We start from the raw sequence: 16737 nt of genomic DNA on the forward strand, positions 1-16737 counted from the left end.
GTCTGGGCCGGAGGTTGGTGAGCAGAGTGAACATTCCCGGCCACTGCATGTTGTAGCGGTTCGTCACAGAGCCACGCAGAACAGGAGCAGCCGTTGAGAAGAGAAAGGGAAAGACGGGAGGTGTTTTGATTGGGATTGCCTTGAATAAGTTGTGGATTCGTTTGGGGAGGATTTTAATAATTACAGATCTTCCTATCCAGGAACATGGTCTCTCCATTCTTTATGCCTTTTTGATGCCCTCAGTGATGGGCGCTAACTTGTTTCATAGAAGTCTTGCATTTTTAGTGCTAGATACACTTTTTGTAGACATTGTGGATGAGGGTTTTCCTCCTTAAAATTACACCTTCTAATGGGAACCTGTGTTTTGTTGTTGTTTTGCTTTAGTTTTGATCATTATTAAGGAAAGTTCTCTGGGGCAAGCAGGTAATATTGGGGATTTCAGAATTAAAAGTAAAACTGCGTTGGGCTAGTAGTTGCTTTCAGGTTTCTAGGGCACGTCTGCGGCATCGCCTCCTTCCTTCAGCCGGGACTGGGCGAGCGCACCTTCGTGTCCCTGCCCTGGTCTTGTCACAGATCTGAAAGTACGGTGTTCCTGTTTTTGCTTTAAGCAGCTACGTTGTGGAGATTAGAGGTAGGAACGTGGGCCTCTTAGTTACCCCTGCCAGGGCTCTGGTTAGAGTGGTGAGAGTTGTTCCAGCGTCTGTGCATCTGAGGCAGCCTCGACTTTTACGAAGTATTTTGCTGGATATAGAATTCTAGACTGGCGGTTCGTTCTTTCTTTCCAGCAGGTAAAAGGTGCTCCTCCAGCTGTCTTGGTTTACATCGTGACCCAGGAGGAGTCTTTCGTTCTTGTCTTTGTTACTTTGTATTTAAAGTGTCCTCCCCCGCCCCCCTTCAGTGATTTATGATTTTTTTCCTTGTCACTGGCTTTAAACCATCTGTGATAGGCCTTGCTATACTTCCCTTTCTGTTTCTTGTGCCTCCCGTGTTTCAGGCATTGTGGGTTTGTAGGTCTGGTTTAGATTCGAAACATTTTTGGTTCTTCTTTCTTCAGATACTTGTTGTGTTCCTCCTCCCTTCCTCCCCTCTCCTCTGGGGCTTCAGTTACTCACATCTTAGGCTCTGGAAGTCCCACAGCTCAGTGACGCTGTGTTGCTGGCTTCTCAGTCTTTCTCTGTTTCATTTGGGTGATTTCTTCTTCTGTGTCTTCAGGTTACCTAAGTGTTTCTTCTGTGGTGTCTAATCTGCTGTTAATCCCTCCCACTCAGTGTATTTAGCATTTTAGACATCGTAGTTTTCATCTCCAGAAGATCCATAAGGGTTTTTACCTTCTTTTAAAAATATCTTCCATGTCTCTGCTTCATGTCAGTTTTCCCTCTAATGGAATCTTCTTCAACACCCGGAATGTGGTCACAATGAGTATTTTAATGGTTTTATCCACTAATGCTATTATCTCATTACTCATTACTCATTACTGAGTAATGCTGTTACTCATTACTGAGTCTGTTCTGTTGATAGAATTTTCTACTCGTTATGGATCACATATTCTTTGCCTGCTTGGCAGTTTTTTTAGGGGATGCCGAGCACCATGAATTTTTCGTTCAGTGCTTTTATCTTTGTGATCCTTGAAAATTTCAGCTTTGTGTCATTAAGTTACTTAAGTCTGATCATTTTGGATATCACTTTTATGATCTGTGGATCTGAAACTGTGGTCAATCCAAGACTAATTATTCCTCCCTTCCTGAGTTCTCCACCCAGTGTCCTGTGGATCTGGAAGTTTCCAGCTTCCCCTGATCCCAGCCCTGTGTGGGTATTGAGTCCTGTCTGGATGGGTCTCCGTCTGGCTTTGGATCTTATACTTGTGGGCTGGTCAGCCCCCTCCTGAGCACTCCAGGGGACCCTCCGAGCTCTGACCTCCTGTGAAATCAACTGTCCTTGGCTCCCAGGGCCCTGTGCTCTGTCTGCTCCGTGCAGGGGACCTGCCAGGCGTGACCTCAGTGCCCCTTGCGGCATCGTGGGCTGGGAGCTCCAAGCAGTCGCCGGCCACTTGCAGGGCGCTCCTCACCTGCTTCTGTGTTCCGGGTGCTTCAGGTGCTCATGTCATTCTGCCTTCAGCTGCGGCCGTCGCCACACAGGACGCGGTCGCCCGGTTTGTTGGTGCATGTTGGTCGACACCCACTGACTTCTGGTTTAGGGAGTGTAATCCTTTCCTGTCAGCACTGATTTTAATGCTTATACTGTCCAGATTTGGCTTTTATGACCTTTTCACATGTCCTCCTTTTCTGAGCTCTCCCTCACACGAGATGGGCCAGGTCAACCCGTCCTCCCCCTGCCTGAGCCCTGGGAACGCAGGTTCGTCTTAGCGGGGGATCGTATGCAGAACCAAGCCCCAGAGTAGATGTGCTCTTGGTTCCGGCCCGCGCAGCGGCGCAGCCGGGGAGTCCGTGGACGTGTGCACGTGCTGTCCGCCCACGCACATTTACGTTTATCTCCGCTTGTCGGTGTCTGTGCAAATGCAAACACACGTCACACAGTCCGATTCCAGTCTGCACCGCAGGGAGACTCTGGTGTCCTCCTGGTGGGCCTCTGTGACTTCCTTCTCCGGGGAGAAGAGGCGCTCACTGTGCTCCGTAGGTCTGCGGTCAGGGAGCCTTCTGTCACTGCTGTCGCGCCGCCCCGCCCCCAGCTCGGTGCCCCCTCCCTGCCTTGGGGCTCCACATTGGATCACTTCCCTCCGCACCTGGGCTGATCCGCAACACCCCAGAGAAGGTCACCCCAACAGGGAGGCCCTCTTTGCCCTTTCGGCCTCTGACACCTCACGCCAGCCCCCCAGTCCTTCATCCTCTCACTTGGGGGTGCCACATCTCGTGTGGTGATGCCCTTCTTGCCCTGGGCGGCTCTGGTGCCCAGGCAGGGCCACTCCCCGCCTTGGTGCCCTCCTCATCGCTGCCCGTGGGCACCTTCCGACCTCCCCTGCCGGTGGCTTTGTTTCCTGGGGACGCACGCCCTCAGCCCCACCGGCTCAGCTTGGGCTCTTCTCGAGGGTCACTGGGTCTCTGGTAGCATCCGTGGTTTTGTCACTGTGCGTGAGGGCCTACGTGACATGCTGCTCACCTCACCAGAACTTGGGGGACTCTGCCTTGGGGTTGCTGTGCCGGGTCTCTGCCGCAGTCGGAGCGTTCCCAAGGGGGGGGCTGCTGTCTGCTCGGGGTGGCAGCCCCTCCCTGGCTTGGAGAGCTGGGAGCCGGGGCTGCGGCCTTCCCCGGCTTCTCTGCTCCTTCGGGCTCCCTGGCCCTGGGCCCTGCGGTGTGATTTTAAAGACGCTGGAGTCTGTGGCCTCTGGTTTCACTCTGCGGGCCCGACGCACGTGGGCCTCAGAGCCCCGCAGGGCGGTGGTGTGGGGCGGTAGAGGCAGCCCGTGCGGAGGCGGCGGCTCACAGGACATCCGGCTTCACGAGGTGGTGGCCCTGTTTTCTCAGCGGAAGATCTTTCCAGGTTTTATTTTTATTTTATATATGTGTGTGTGTACATATATATATACACACACACACATATATATATTTTTTTAATTTAAACTGAGGACCTAGCAGTTTTAAAAATCAGACTAAAAAGTACTCACTTCTAGAACGTTTCACTTAACAATTAAACCACAGGAGGGACTGGGCACGGAATTGGAGATTTCTCATTCATGGATCGATCCCATTAGCATGTTCAGGAGGGACTAGAAAATCCAGAGAAAACATGGGCAGGATAACAAGGAATCTTTCTATTAAAAAGGGGGGGGGATACAAATTTAAACAGTAGTTATAAATGATGGTTTGCAGAGGTTTTTAAATGCCTGATTTGTGTATGAATTAAGTGTCTTCCTTTTAGATTTTCACTCCAGATCTGCTAAGTAGATTATCCTGGAGCATAAGGGCAGTCATCTACGGCGGCCGATAGCAGGGAGATGCTCTGTCTTCCCAATTCTCTCTGGGTGGGCGGAGGCAGGCTCATGGCCTTTTGTGCAGGCTGCTGTGTGGGACGCTGAGTCCGAAGTGGCATTGACTTTTGAGGGCCAGGATGGTTCCCCCTTCAGCCCTTGTGGATTACAGCAGCTCCCCAGAAGCCCTAGCTTGTCTTCTTTCCTTGCCCCTGTTGTGACCTGCGAGTGGCCCTTCCATTGGAGTGGTTCTCGGGGGCCGTGGAGGACACTGCCCAGGGGTAGCCTGGGCTTCCTGCAGAGGCGTGGCCTCGCCCCGTCGCACCGTGCACGTGCCCGGCTGCAGTTAACGTGGTTCTTGGGCGCAAGGCCTCTGGCCGAGCAGACCTGGGTTTTCCAGTCCCAGCTTGCCCAGCGGACTGTGTTGCTGTGGCCAGTTTACCGAGCTCGCTCTCGGTCTCCTTCTCTATGACATGGGAGCTGTCTTGCCTCAGTGCCCCCGGGCCTGCCCAGCTGTGGCCGACGTATTCTCTGTTAGACACATTGTGCTGTTAGACGGAAGGGCGTTCATTAACTTTCCTTCACGGTGACTTAATTTATTTTTAGGACACTGAAGTGTATAAAGCTACAGTCAAAGACGACCTTACCAAGTGGCAGAATGTTCTGAAAGCTCATAGCTCCGTGGACTGGCTCATAGTGGTTGTTGAAAATGATGCCAAGAAAAAAAACAAAACCAACATCCTTCCCCGAACTTCCATTGTGGACAAAATAAGGAATGATTTTTGTAATAAACAGAGTGACAGGTAAGTGTATCTTTAACTTTACCTCACTGGCTGCTTCCTGGGCCCTGGGCCTTTCTGCCCTCTGTGTGGGAGCTCGGCCTCCGTGAGCGGCGGTGGCGGGCCTGACGCTCCAGCTGGTGGGGTGCAGGGTGCTGGAGAGAGGCCGGGTGCCCTGCTCTGGCGGGTGGCATGCTGTCCGTCCTAACCTGCCTCCCCCAAGCGCCCATGCGCCGCCTGTGCGACCATGGCGGGAGAGACCGCACGGCAGGTCCCCCCTTGAGGAGCCAGCGTGCACGTCCGTGTAGCTGGGGCTTCGGGAAGTCCCGCGGTCCTCGTCGGCAGCAGGGCTCCCCGCACGCTTTTAGTGTGGGGACCCCGTGTTGTGCTCGGTCACCTTAACTCCTCTTACGAGTTCCTCAGAACCAGAATTCTGAAGTGCAGATTGTATCTTCAGAGTCTGTGAGAGGGAACCCCGAAACTTGGGTGGCTGTGTATCGCACACCTTCCTTTCCCCTTGCGTCTCTGTCGGGCCCTGTTCTGTCCTCCGGGCAGCTCACTGCCGCGTCGGCGGTGCTGGGCCTCGCCGTGCAGGCGGCAGCCTTCCCGACGCCTGGGCTTTAGTCTGTAGGTCCGGGCCCAGTGCCTTGACTCCCCCGGGGCCTGGGCTGCAGCGCTCAGCCTGGTCCCAGCTCTGGTCCAGTGCGGCCTCCCGGAGAGACGGGGCAGGTTTCACCCGCGCTCCCCACGCCTGTGGCCGCCTGGTGGCTGGTGCTGAGTGCGACCAGAGGCCGGGGCAGGGGGCGAGGCCTCGAGGCGAAGGGCACCTTGGAGCTCATGGGAAGAGCGTGGGCAGAGCCCTGGGTGTGTGGCCAGGAGAGGTGCCGACCCTGTGACCGCGTCCTGTGTCAGGCCATCCTGTAAGCTGACAGTTCTTCCGCGGAAGGAGCCTTCCTGGGCTTCCTTTCCATGTGCCACACGGTTCTGGATCCAGAGTCATGTTCAAACTTGCTTTCTTTATGTAAAGCATAATGTGAGCCTATGTAAAGCATAATAAATATTAGATTGTTGAGTTTCTGGTTTGTCTTCGAGGAATTTCATGCCATCTGGACTTGGAGGGACTTTTTCCTAAGGCCTGTGATTCATAAATGAGTTATCGCAAAGGAATCAATTTAGCATTTCGCAAGATGCCCCGTGACCAAGTGTCCTTCCCTGTGTAGTCCGGGTAATGATGGCACACTTGTTCGGGAAGGAGGAGGAGCAGGCCGCTGGGGGGCAGTGGGCAGTGGGGGGTGGCGGGGGGCGGGGCACGGGGCACGCTGACTGAAGGCCATACCAAGCCATACCAAGCTGCCTCTCCGTCTCATTTCTTTGGGATTTTACTAAGTGTGTAAATTGGTACTGGGGCATATCAGTATAAACCTGTGACATGTTCAGATTATAGGATTTTTTTTCCAAAGTACCCGTTGATTTCTTTTAAGTCTGCGTTGTCATTTTATCTGATTGCTTAAGGTGTGTTCCTGAGCCCACTGAAATCTAGCTTGTTTTTAATGACTCTTCCTTTATACGTGGACTCTAACTCACCAAGTTTTTAACATTTCATCTCAGTCTGTAAACATGCCTTCCAGCATTTGGATTTTCATTAATTAACATTATCTGTACTTTCTTTTTGAAAGAGCTGGGTCAGATTTTCATACGTACGAATTTGATAACCTCTGTACTGGCAGTTGTTAGATTAGCCAGTGTGATTTCCGGCCTTTGGAAACGTTGGCATACTCGGCAGCCTGCTGTTTTCTTTATCGTTTGTGATTAGAAGTGCTGTGTGTTCATGGTAGAATTGTTAGAAGGAGGCAGTAAGCCAAATGAAACTAGATCTTAACTCTTCGTATTTGGTTCGTATTTTTCAAACTTTATCTCTACGCACACACAGGCGCACGGAGCGTGTGTGCCCACAACGTACCGTGTGGCGTGTTTTGTACTTGCTTTGCACCTGATACGCTGTAAACTGTTCCCACGACCAACGGATGTGTTTCTCCGCCATTACCATCAATGAGTGTGTGATAGTCCCTAGTGGAGACGCCCTAGCTGTTTATCCCGTCCCCTGCTGGACCACACGTCACCGCTGAGGATGCACGGTGTCGTAAACATCTTTCAAACTTGGATGTTGTGTACATCCTTCGTTTTTCCCTAAAAGGAAGATTGTTTGGCTGAAGGTTTTGTGCACTTTTCAGGCTTTTGGTGAGTGTTGCTATCCGTGTTGTACCTGACCCGTGAGCTGCCGGTGTGAGCGGCAGTGCCCTGACTGGTGGGTACTGGACCCCTGCGAGCGGCTGCCCTGGGCGCCAGGCCGCCAGTGCACTCTGGGGGGGCCCTTCTCCACACTGGGCGCCCCCCCCAGTCTGAGCAGCTCTTTTGGGCTCTCCCTTCGGAGTGAACCGTCCAAGCTTAACGCGAATTTCTGAAGCATAGTTCTTTTTCATTATAGAAAGGTCTAGAAACAGTGAAAGTTGAAGGGCATAATAAGGGCTAGAGAACTTAATCTGTGGTAAGCACCAGCTCACGGGACACAGAGACTGTCTCTGGTTGGGGTTCGTGGCCATTTCCTCCCCCTTCCACCGTCTGGTTTCAGGGGAGAATTCTGGGATAAACGCCGATGGTTCACAGCTTTGAGAAGGGCTTAAGGATACAGGGCTGACCTGACAGACTCCAGCAGACCCTGTAGTGAGTAAACGTGTTGGTCGTCTGGGGCTGTGGCAGTGAGCTGGTGGGATCCCTCTGTTTTCGGGGGAAGAACCAGCACTGTGGGGTGGGAAGTCTGGAATTACAGCCAGTTACCGATTTTTAGATCGTCTTGCTACTGATTATTCCTGGTGGATCGTCCAGACTCCAGTGACTTCACATTTTTTTCTGATTTTTCTGCTGATTTGTAACTCCGGAGACTGAGCCCTTTCCCCGAAGGGACTGATGCACCACCGAGACTTAGAACCTGCCCATTTGCTCCTTGCTCGTGATTAAGGCGACGTAGCACTCACTGAGGAAAGATACGGAAGCTTATAGCCTATAGCACAGTATTTTAAAATTATGAGTCCGTGTTTGATCACTTTCCCTGTAAATTATTACCATCAAGGATAAAGAGGTCTGGCTTTTGGAGTGTGTTAGATGATGTTAGTGTGTTGTTTCTTCCAAATCTGTTGGAAACTGTAATTTTATGCCTCTGATGTTTCCACACCACGGACGGTCTTTCTCCCCCCCCCCCTTTCTAAGCAGCCTCCATGCCCAACCTGGGGCTCAAACTCACCACCCCGAGCTCGAGTTGTGTGCTCTGCTGACGGAGCCGGCCAGCCGATCATATCCACATGTTACAGTCTTTAAGTTTCATTTATGAATTCTTTGTGGGCCCTGCCCGTAAGCTGAGGATCTCGGGTCTGGGGGGAGAGGGACCCACAGAGGGGACGTGTTTGCAGCATGGCGCTTGCTGGCCGGAGTGTGATCACACTGGGGCCCAGGGGCCGAGCAGCGGGGGCCAGGTTCCAGGAGGACGTGTGTCAGCCGAGCCGGGTTTGGAGGGGTGAGTGGGAACGGGCTAGATGAAGAGAGGAGAGCCCGAGAAGTTGGGTGGGCTCGTCCAGGAATGGCAGGAACAGAGCGGACAGCGAGGCTGGGTCCGTGCCGTGCTGACCCTCCTGCACCGTGCCCATAACTGAGCTCTGTCCTGTCAGCTTCCGGGAGCCAGAGCCGTGTTTGAGACGGGCAGCCCACGTGTGGTTTGGGGACTGCTGGTGACGTGGTCACCTTGCTCTCCCGGGAGCCCTGGTGGCCCGGTGTGAGACCGACTCGCCCTCCATCCCCGCCGGCTGCCCGTCCTTCTGCAGCACTGACGGCGCGTGGGGCGTGAAGCTTCTGATGAAGCCTCTTCCTAATCTGGTTTCTCCCCGCCCGCCTGATGTTTGTCACCAGCCAAGGGAGGAAGGAAGTGCGGGAGGACGGCAGTTGGCACTGCGGGGAAATAGTAGCAGTTGGACCACGTGCTGTGCTTGGACAGTATTTTCCAGACAGTCTGCTCGTGTCTCCGCAGGTGTGTCGTGCTCTCCGACCCCCTGAAGGACTCTTCTCGAACTCAGGAATCCTGGAATGCCTTCCTGACCAAACTCAGGACTTCGCTTCTTATGTCTTTTACCAAAAACCTCGGCAAGTTTGAGGACGACATGAGGACCTTGAGGGAGAAGAGGACCGAGCCAGGCTGGAGCTTCTGCGACTATTTCATGGTCCAGGTGCGTGCCGGAGGGTCGCATGGGACCGCGTCCTGTTCCCGCTCCTGTCTTGGTCAGTGAGGCGGGTGTTCGGTGGTGATTCTTACTGGCGTAGTTTTTAAAACCCAAGGGAAAGGACACAGTCGCTCACAGACGTTTCCGTCTGCGGGCTCTCGAGCGGGTCAGAGGTGGTCCCCCGGTGCCCCTCGCTGCCATCAGCTCTCCCGCGGCCCCCGAGCTCGGCATCTGGCCTCCCGGGAGAGGGCCGTGGCCTCAGAGTAGTCTGGGTTTTGCTTACTTGTTGGGCCTTTCGGGGTCTCTACTGTGGAGGTGGCTGAGGCCAAGGAGCGCTGGCCGTGGTGACGGTCCTGAGGACAGCGGCGCCTGCCCCGCACGACACTGCCAATAGGCCGTGACTTCCCGGCGGCCTCTGTCGTGTTGTCTCGTAGTCACGGGTTCCAATGAAGGACAGTCGTAAGCTGCTTTCTAGGGGACCCTGCCGACACTGCAAAGGGTGACAGGAACGTTGCCGTTAGCTTTCCTTACTCTTGTTCACCCTATTTTGACAGAAGAAAAGCCCTGATTTTCGTACTTAAATTCCACCTGTGTGTAAATTACTGAAGAAATAATGCACTTTGAACAAATAAAAGACCCATTCTGATAAGAAATTCTGGTGCTTATCTCTGACTCTGTTGCTTACGTCTTAGTGGTATCTGGGCGACGCGTGCACGTAAGGGAGTCGCACCCGCCGGCTACTCACTGTGGGATTGAGCCGTTACAGACCTTTCGGTTGGCCCTGTCCCTTCACCTTTCAGGCTCCTTAAACTTGGTTCCTAAGAGCTACAGACAAGGAGAGGGGAATCCAAGTGAACGCAGTGGTGTGGGGTGGGAATCTGAGAAATGGAGATGCGCGTGTGAGGGTTACACGCGCGTGTATTTCCTCGCTCTGTCCTCCTACCGGGCCAGGAAAGAATGACTTCTCAGTCACGTAAGCACACGTAGTGCCAAGATCTTGGTCTCTAAACTCCACTCTTCTTTTTGTTTTTTTCCTATTTGAGAGAGACCCCATGGGCAGGGTGGGGGGATGGAGGCAGAGGGCGAGAGAGAGAGAGACAGACTCCCTGCTGAGCAGAGATCCCAATGCAGGGCTCCATCCCAGGACCCTGGGATCGTGACCTGAGCTGAAGGCAGACGCTTAACCTACTGAGCCCCCCAGGCACCCCTAAACCCCATCCTTAATAATGAGAGCCAGGGATCCTTCTAGAAGTGGTTGATTCCAGGGCTGGACCAGGAATAAAACTTCCTGGAAAGTTAAGGGCGATGGAAGATGGAGGTCCATCAAAGGGGCGTTGGCACCACATAAAGGAGGCTCCTAATGGCCAAGCTGGAACGGTCTGTGCAACAAAATCACGGTAGAAGTGGATTTTAGCCCATGGAGCACAATTCACATCTGTGAGCCCTCGTACGCGACACGGCTGGTTAGATTAGTTAATGGAGAAGGTTCCTCTCTTGCACTTAGACGCACGCTGGTTAGCAAGGGCCGTGCCAGCGACAGAGGGTGCCTGCTCGCGTCCCTGCTGCTCAGGGGCCGTGGACGGTCCCAGGGCTCATGGTGGCCTTTTCCTGCCGGCCTCTGGCCTCCCCTTTGGGCATTTGTCACTGCTAACACCGAAGGGTCACGGACTTAGGTTTCCTGAGTGGATGAGTGACGTGTTACTCAGTGCTGCGTGCTTTTCCTCTGTTGTCATCTCTAAGAGCAACACATCGTTTCAGAAAGTTGACTGACGTTTTTGCTTTCTTAAAAACTTCTCTTTGGGGGACCAGGAAGAACTTGCCTTCGTATTCGAGATGCTGCAGCAGTTCGAGGATGCCCTGGTGCAGTACGACGAGCTGGACGCCCTGTTCTCTCAGTATGTCGTCAACTTCGGCGCTGGGGGTGAGTCGCGGCGCTGCTGGACGCAATCCTCTTCCAGAAGCAAATCCGCTTTTACGTGGTCTGGAAGCTGCCGTGGTTTATTTGGCTAATGATTGCATCACTTGCTGTTCTGTGCAAAGGCTGTAGGATATGTCCTCACGGCTCAAATAGGAAACGAGGTGAGAACTCAGAACTAGTCGCTTTCCCTGTTAGAGGCATTTTAAGCAGGAAGAGCCTTTACGAGAAGGTGTTTTTCAGGGACAAAGAGTCGTTTCTGCTACGTGCAGCTGGCTAGTAATGCGTCCGCCTCTGGGCCTCCTTGCTAGTAAGCGTAGGAATCTTGTGCCTCCGTTGACGGGCTGTCTTTGGAGCACGTGAGGCTCACGGCAGAGTTCTAAATGGCATCGTCATGGGCGTTCATCTTCCTTTTACAACTTCAGAGTCTCATCTTAGAAGGAGAGAAGGAGCACAGGGAAGCCCTGTGCAGAGGAAGAATTCACAATCGTTCGCACTGTGTTCTGGGTGACTCCTGATTTGACGCACATGGCGTCCTCTCCTGTAGACGTCTGTCCGTAGCTCGCTGTTCCTGCAGACAGCCCATCGTGGCATCGTTCCCTTAACGGGTCGGGACTTCAGGTGCTTTCATTTGTAGCTAAATTGTGCCTCCCGGTGTGGATTCCTTAGGGCTAATCTGGCCACCCCTTGCTGCTGGACGTTGGGGGGTTTCCATTCCGACTACCACCACAGTGCAGAAAGAGACGTCTTTGTGGGGTGATCTTTTTGAGAGGACCCTGCTACGGCCTGTGAAGAAAGGAGTGATTTCAGGGAACCATAGTGTGTGCGAGAAGACCTGTAGGATGTGAGGCGCTGGGACAGTCAGCTCGGGCTCCGACTTTGTTTTAGAAATGACAGAAATGAGGAGGAACGGCTCCGACTGGTTTTCTCTCCAGACTGAGTTCTAGGAAGTTCAGATTTGCGTCTCTTACTTTGCGAAGGCAGGAATGTAGGCATAACCAGGGCAGAGTATTTACTAATTAAACTTGAAAAAAGTGAGAAGGGGTGAAATTACATTTTGCTTCTCCGTACTGTACGTGTTTAGATGTCTTATATGTCTCTTACGCCCTATTTTGCATGATTTCTTTGTTTTCTCGGTTTTAACATCTGGGACAAACTAGAATCCAAAAGTAAAATGGACCCACGTTTTGCAGCTGGAGGATAAGATTGTTCCTTTTTGTGTGTTCATTTAACGGGTGCTTCGTGAGAGTCCCGTATGACCAGGTGCTGCTCTGAACACACTAGGTAACAAAACCAGGCCCCTTCCTTCTTGGAGCTTGCGTGAAGGGGACACAGGTGTAGAAAAAAAGGAAACTTCACGTCCAGTAGTCGTAATGAGTGCAGGCCTCAGAAGGCGTTGCGGGTGCAGGGCAGAGTGTGGTGGTAGGTGCTGAGGTCCGGGAGGCTCTCTGAGGAGGGGCATTGACACAGAGGCCTGAGTGAGACGGCAGAGGGAGCCGGGAGGACGCCGGGCAGAGGGCCCGACGGAGACACAGAGGCCTGAGTGAGACGGCAGAGCGGGGGAACGCTGGGCAGAGGGCCCGACGGAGGGGTCCGCTGGCGGAGGCGCTGCGAGGGCTGGGGTGGGCACCCCCGAGTGTGGCCTTGAGCGGCTCCGAGTGTCAGTCCCAGTCAGTCAGGGCGCTGTTAGCCCGGAGGTTTCCATGACATGTCTGTGCCCCTGCCGAGTCGCTTCCTGCTGGCGGTGCAGCGTGAGGGCGCATGACAGCTGTCTTTGGAGTGAGAGACGTACACTGAATTTTGGCCCTTTGGCTTGAATGACGAGTTATCGTGGGCTCTTACGCTTACTTTAAGGCCATGTTTGCGTCTGGGGCTGTAAGTTTGAACCGGGGAGCCTTGCGGGAAATTTTTGACGAGCAGGAATGTTCCCCTTCTGCTCCTGCTACTACTTCTTGCGCCTGCTGTCCTGTCCTCCAGGAGATGATCCAGGTAGCTGACAGGGTTGAGACAGGGAGAGGTGTGAGGCTCCGTAGGGAAGGAAGAGGGTAAGGGTGAGGTAGACCAGCTCGCTCCCGTGAACGGACGGTGCTCTGGCACCCGGCAGACGCCGCTGGCACAGCCCAGGCCTGGCGCCTTCTGTTGGAGCCCACTGAGCTCGGAGCCTGCGGCCTCCCTGCCCCCGTAGCCCGGCGGTCTGCAGCTCCCCACCTGGTCATGACCCTCTGGGCATGGTACGGCGCCCTGCCTTGTGGCGCAGGTTGTGTTGCCTTGTGCCCATCACCAGTTGCCGCGTGCTGGGTGGGAGTACCCGTGGGAACGACCCCGCAGGAGCTCTCACAGCCCCGAGTGGGAATGGCGGGAAGCTGAGGTCATCTGTAGTCCGCGCCTTTCACGCCCTGTGCTTGTCTAGACGGCGCCAACTGGCTGACTTTCTTCTGCGAGCCGGTGAGGAGCTGGAACGGGCTGGTCCTCCGGAAGCCCATCGACATGGAGAAGCGCGAGCTGATCCAGAGGCAGGAGGCCACGCTGCTGGACCTGCGCAGCTACCTGTTCTCCCGCCAGTGCACCCTGCTGCTCTTCCTGCAGAGGCCGTGGGAGGTGGCCCAGCGCGCCCTCCAGCTGCTGCACAGCTGCGTGCAGGAGCTCAAGCTCTTGGAGGTGAGTCTCTCCCCCGCTTGCCCGGCTCTCCCCCGCTCAGACGCGGACTGGCCCGGGCGCTGAGCTGCTCGCGCTGCAGGAAGGAGCTCTTCCCTGAGTCCGGTCGATCGCAGAGTTACTCTCTCCGCTGAGTAATCGCGCGAGTGTCATTTCTGCTCTCAGCAGAGGGGAGGCCAGACTGGCCCAGGGTAGGGCTCTTAGATCAGGTTCTTCGTGGAAGTTTTGGGGAGAACTTGGGCTTTATCCGCGAGGTAGACGGCTCCCCTGCCGCACACGCAGCCCGAGGCCCTGGAGGCGGACCTTCGCCTGCTTTTGGAGCCGCCTTTTGGCTTTGCACGCGGACACACGGGTGACAGCGGGGCACGCGGGCGTTACTAGCACGGAGCTTCGGGAGGGTTCACGACGGGCGCGTGTGTGCGCGTGTGTGAATGAAACCCATGAGTGAGGCCAGACACTGTGCGACAGGGGCGGGGTGGGGTCTTTAGGGATGGGTCCCCGCCAGGGCTTCGCGCAATCTAGCGAGGTACGGGAACGAACATCCGTGATGGTCTGCTTGGGCGGGGGTGGGGTCTCCCGTTAATTGTTCGGTGACCTCTCTGCCAGAGGTCTCGGGGTTCACAGACACCCCCACCTCACCCCACCCCGTTCCCGGGTTCGGAGCGAGGGGAGCAGTTGAGTCCATTTTCCAAAGGGGGTGGCAGGCCTGGAAGTGGTGCGGTGACTCACCCAGCCACGTGGCCGGTCTCAGGGTCGGGCTGCGCCCTGGACGGGCTCGCGTTCTCTCCGCTGTGCCCTTGCCAGCGCGCCCGAGGGGTACAGGTGAGAAGGTCCGAGCTCAGCCGTACTGTGTTCCCTGAACCCGGGTGGAGCGGTCTTCCCTGACCGGGTAACCTCCGTGCTCTGTGCCCTAGAGTGCGGAAGGACAGGCTCAGCGCTGAGTTGGGAAGAATCTTAAGAGGTAGAAACGTCGTTTTACCCAAATGAAGAGAAATTGCTTTAGTTAACTTCCAAAGGAGAAATGCCTAGCCTAGCTGAGCCGCAAACTTACGAATGTGGGAATTTGTATCCAGCTGTTTGTCTGGCCAGGACACCTAAGGAAGCAAACGAGGGAAGGATTCTGCACCTCAGAAGGATACTCCGTGGCTCCGTGTAACCGCGTGGACTGGGTGGTCTGCTTCGGTCACTCCCATCCGGCCGTATGGAGCCTGGGGCCGCGAGGGCAGGGCTGCCTGTGTTCATGTGTGCCTCGACAGTTTGCCTGGGATTTTGTCATCTTAGCGTGTGGGGACAGAAGTAGGGTGTCTGGTGGGATCCCAGGCGGTCACCGGCAGCGCCTTCAGACTAGGGTAGCCCCGGGCAGGTCCATTTGGAGGCGCCGTCCTGCAGCCCGGGGCTTGGGTGGTGGTGCAGGGCCCGCCCCTTAGTGCTGGGCCCCGCTGGTCACAACCCCTTAGACTCGGAGTTAGACTCCGTCTGGAATTCTTTCTCTTGCCCCAGGAAGTTGCCTGGTCACAGTGTAGCCGCCAGCTTGAGGACAGGAGAGGAAGCCTTGCCCGGGTGACTGGTGTCGCCACGTGGGACCCCTGACCCTGCAGGGAACCGCTGGGCCCCTGCCACCACCTCCGCCGCCCCACTGAGCGTTCTGGAAGCTGGGGGGAGGGGCCTAGGGAGGCTGTGGATGCGTTTCGTACAGCTCACTGGACCCGCAAGGCCTCTGGGGACCTAGGGGAGGAGCAGGGCGGCCTTCTTCTCTGATCCCTGCTCACAGGCATCCTCGTCCTCGTGTGGGTCCCTTGTCACGCCGGCACGTCCAGACGGTGCAGGCGGGCTGCGTGCGGACACACGTGGTGTCTCACTCATTCGTGGCCGAGCAGCACACACAGCGGGCTCTCCTGCCCGCCTTGGCTTGTCTCCCGAGCTGCCTGCTGCCTCTGGCCATGTAGGAGTGCGTGGATACAGGTTGTTGCTGCGCCCTCGGCTGACCAGAGAAGCTGCCCGGAGCGGGCGGAGGGGCTCTTCCTGGGAAAGGCTCTAGGTCAGCGTGTCGGCGTGACGCAGCCCGACCTCCAGGCTCTCGGCCTCAGTGCACACGCTTCCTGGGGCCTTGCTGCGCTTCGCGTTGTGGGATGAACTTCACACCCGGGGCAGTAGTCTCTCCCCAGGTGCTGTGCTGTTCCAAGGGCAGTGGTCATCGTCCCCTGGACCGTTCCCTGGGAGGGGGCTGCCGGCCACGGAGTCACATGGGTGGTACCGTGCACCTTTCCGGATTGCGGTGTCCGCCCGAGATGCGTTGAGCAGAGCTGAGTTCAGGGTGAGGACACGCTACCCGGTGTTGGCTCTCTCTCACTCCGTCCTGACGACCAGCTGCTTGTCCCCTGGCCTCCTCACGCTGCCCGCGGCAAGGGGGGTGCCCTGTGAGCGTGCCGTCCTCGGCGTCCCTGCCACGTGAGTGCCGTGGACAGCAGCTGGGCCCCGGCAACACGCGGGGCCTGGTGAGCCGCCCGGGGCACGAGCTGCCGACCTGCTCTGTGACCCGACTCCGCCCGCTCCACGGCTGAGCCCGCACGGTCCTCGCCGAACGCTGGCCCTCGCGTGTGGGCGGCACCAACGTCAATGCTGTCCCCTCACGGCCCTTTGCTGGGAGCTGCTTCCTGGCCGCTCTGCTGTCCCGGCAGTGGGACTCATCTGGTCGTCAGGTGTCCTTGTAGAGACAGGTTTTAGGAAGACAGTCCAGCACGGAGGGTGGGCTCTGGAGCCAGACGGTCTGCGCGGAGACCCCTCCCCACCCCCCGCCCCCCCGCCAGGGCCTGTGACTCGTTCACTTGCCACTTCGAGCCTCCTTTCCATCCGTGAGACGGACGCAAACCGTGGCTGCCGTGTGGATGCTGAGCGTGTCCGGGGAGCCGATTCGCACGTGGCCTCCCGCGCGTCACCCCTCGCGCCAGTCACGTCCTCGTGTGGCCTTCCCTGTTGACGTCTTCTCGACCGTTTCTTTCCGGGGACAGCGTCCGTGTGAACGTGTGTGCCGGCTCTGTCCTCACACTGCGGAGGCGGCGCGGGCCGTCGGGCGCAGGATCTTCTCTCCGCTCTCTCCGCTCGGGGTCTTTCTGGGGGATGGCTTCTGGGGCAGCGTTGTTTCATCGTCAGGCGCAGTTACCTGGAAAAGTATATTCTTAGAGTTTCTTTTCAATTTTTGTG

At 55.9% G+C, this 16737-nt stretch overlaps 1 protein-coding gene across 2 annotated transcripts in view; it reads left to right on the forward strand.

The window, feature by feature from the left end:
* The window catches only part of TRAPPC10 (trafficking protein particle complex subunit 10), a 78466-nt gene that overhangs the window by 28898 nt on the left and 32831 nt on the right, over nt 1-16737 (forward strand). For both annotated transcript variants that reach the window (XM_046003804.1, XM_046003805.1), the window contains exons 4-7: nt 4529-4725; nt 8777-8972; nt 10776-10887; nt 13292-13539. In XM_046003804.1, coding sequence (XP_045859760.1) covers nt 4529-4725; nt 8777-8972; nt 10776-10887; nt 13292-13539 — 753 coding nt within the window. The remainder of the gene's footprint in view (nt 1-4528; nt 4726-8776; nt 8973-10775; nt 10888-13291; nt 13540-16737) is intronic.

Source organism: Meles meles, chromosome 4 (assembly GCF_922984935.1).
Source record: "Meles meles chromosome 4, mMelMel3.1 paternal haplotype, whole genome shotgun sequence".
Classification (NCBI taxonomy): Eukaryota; Metazoa; Chordata; class Mammalia; order Carnivora; family Mustelidae; genus Meles; species Meles meles.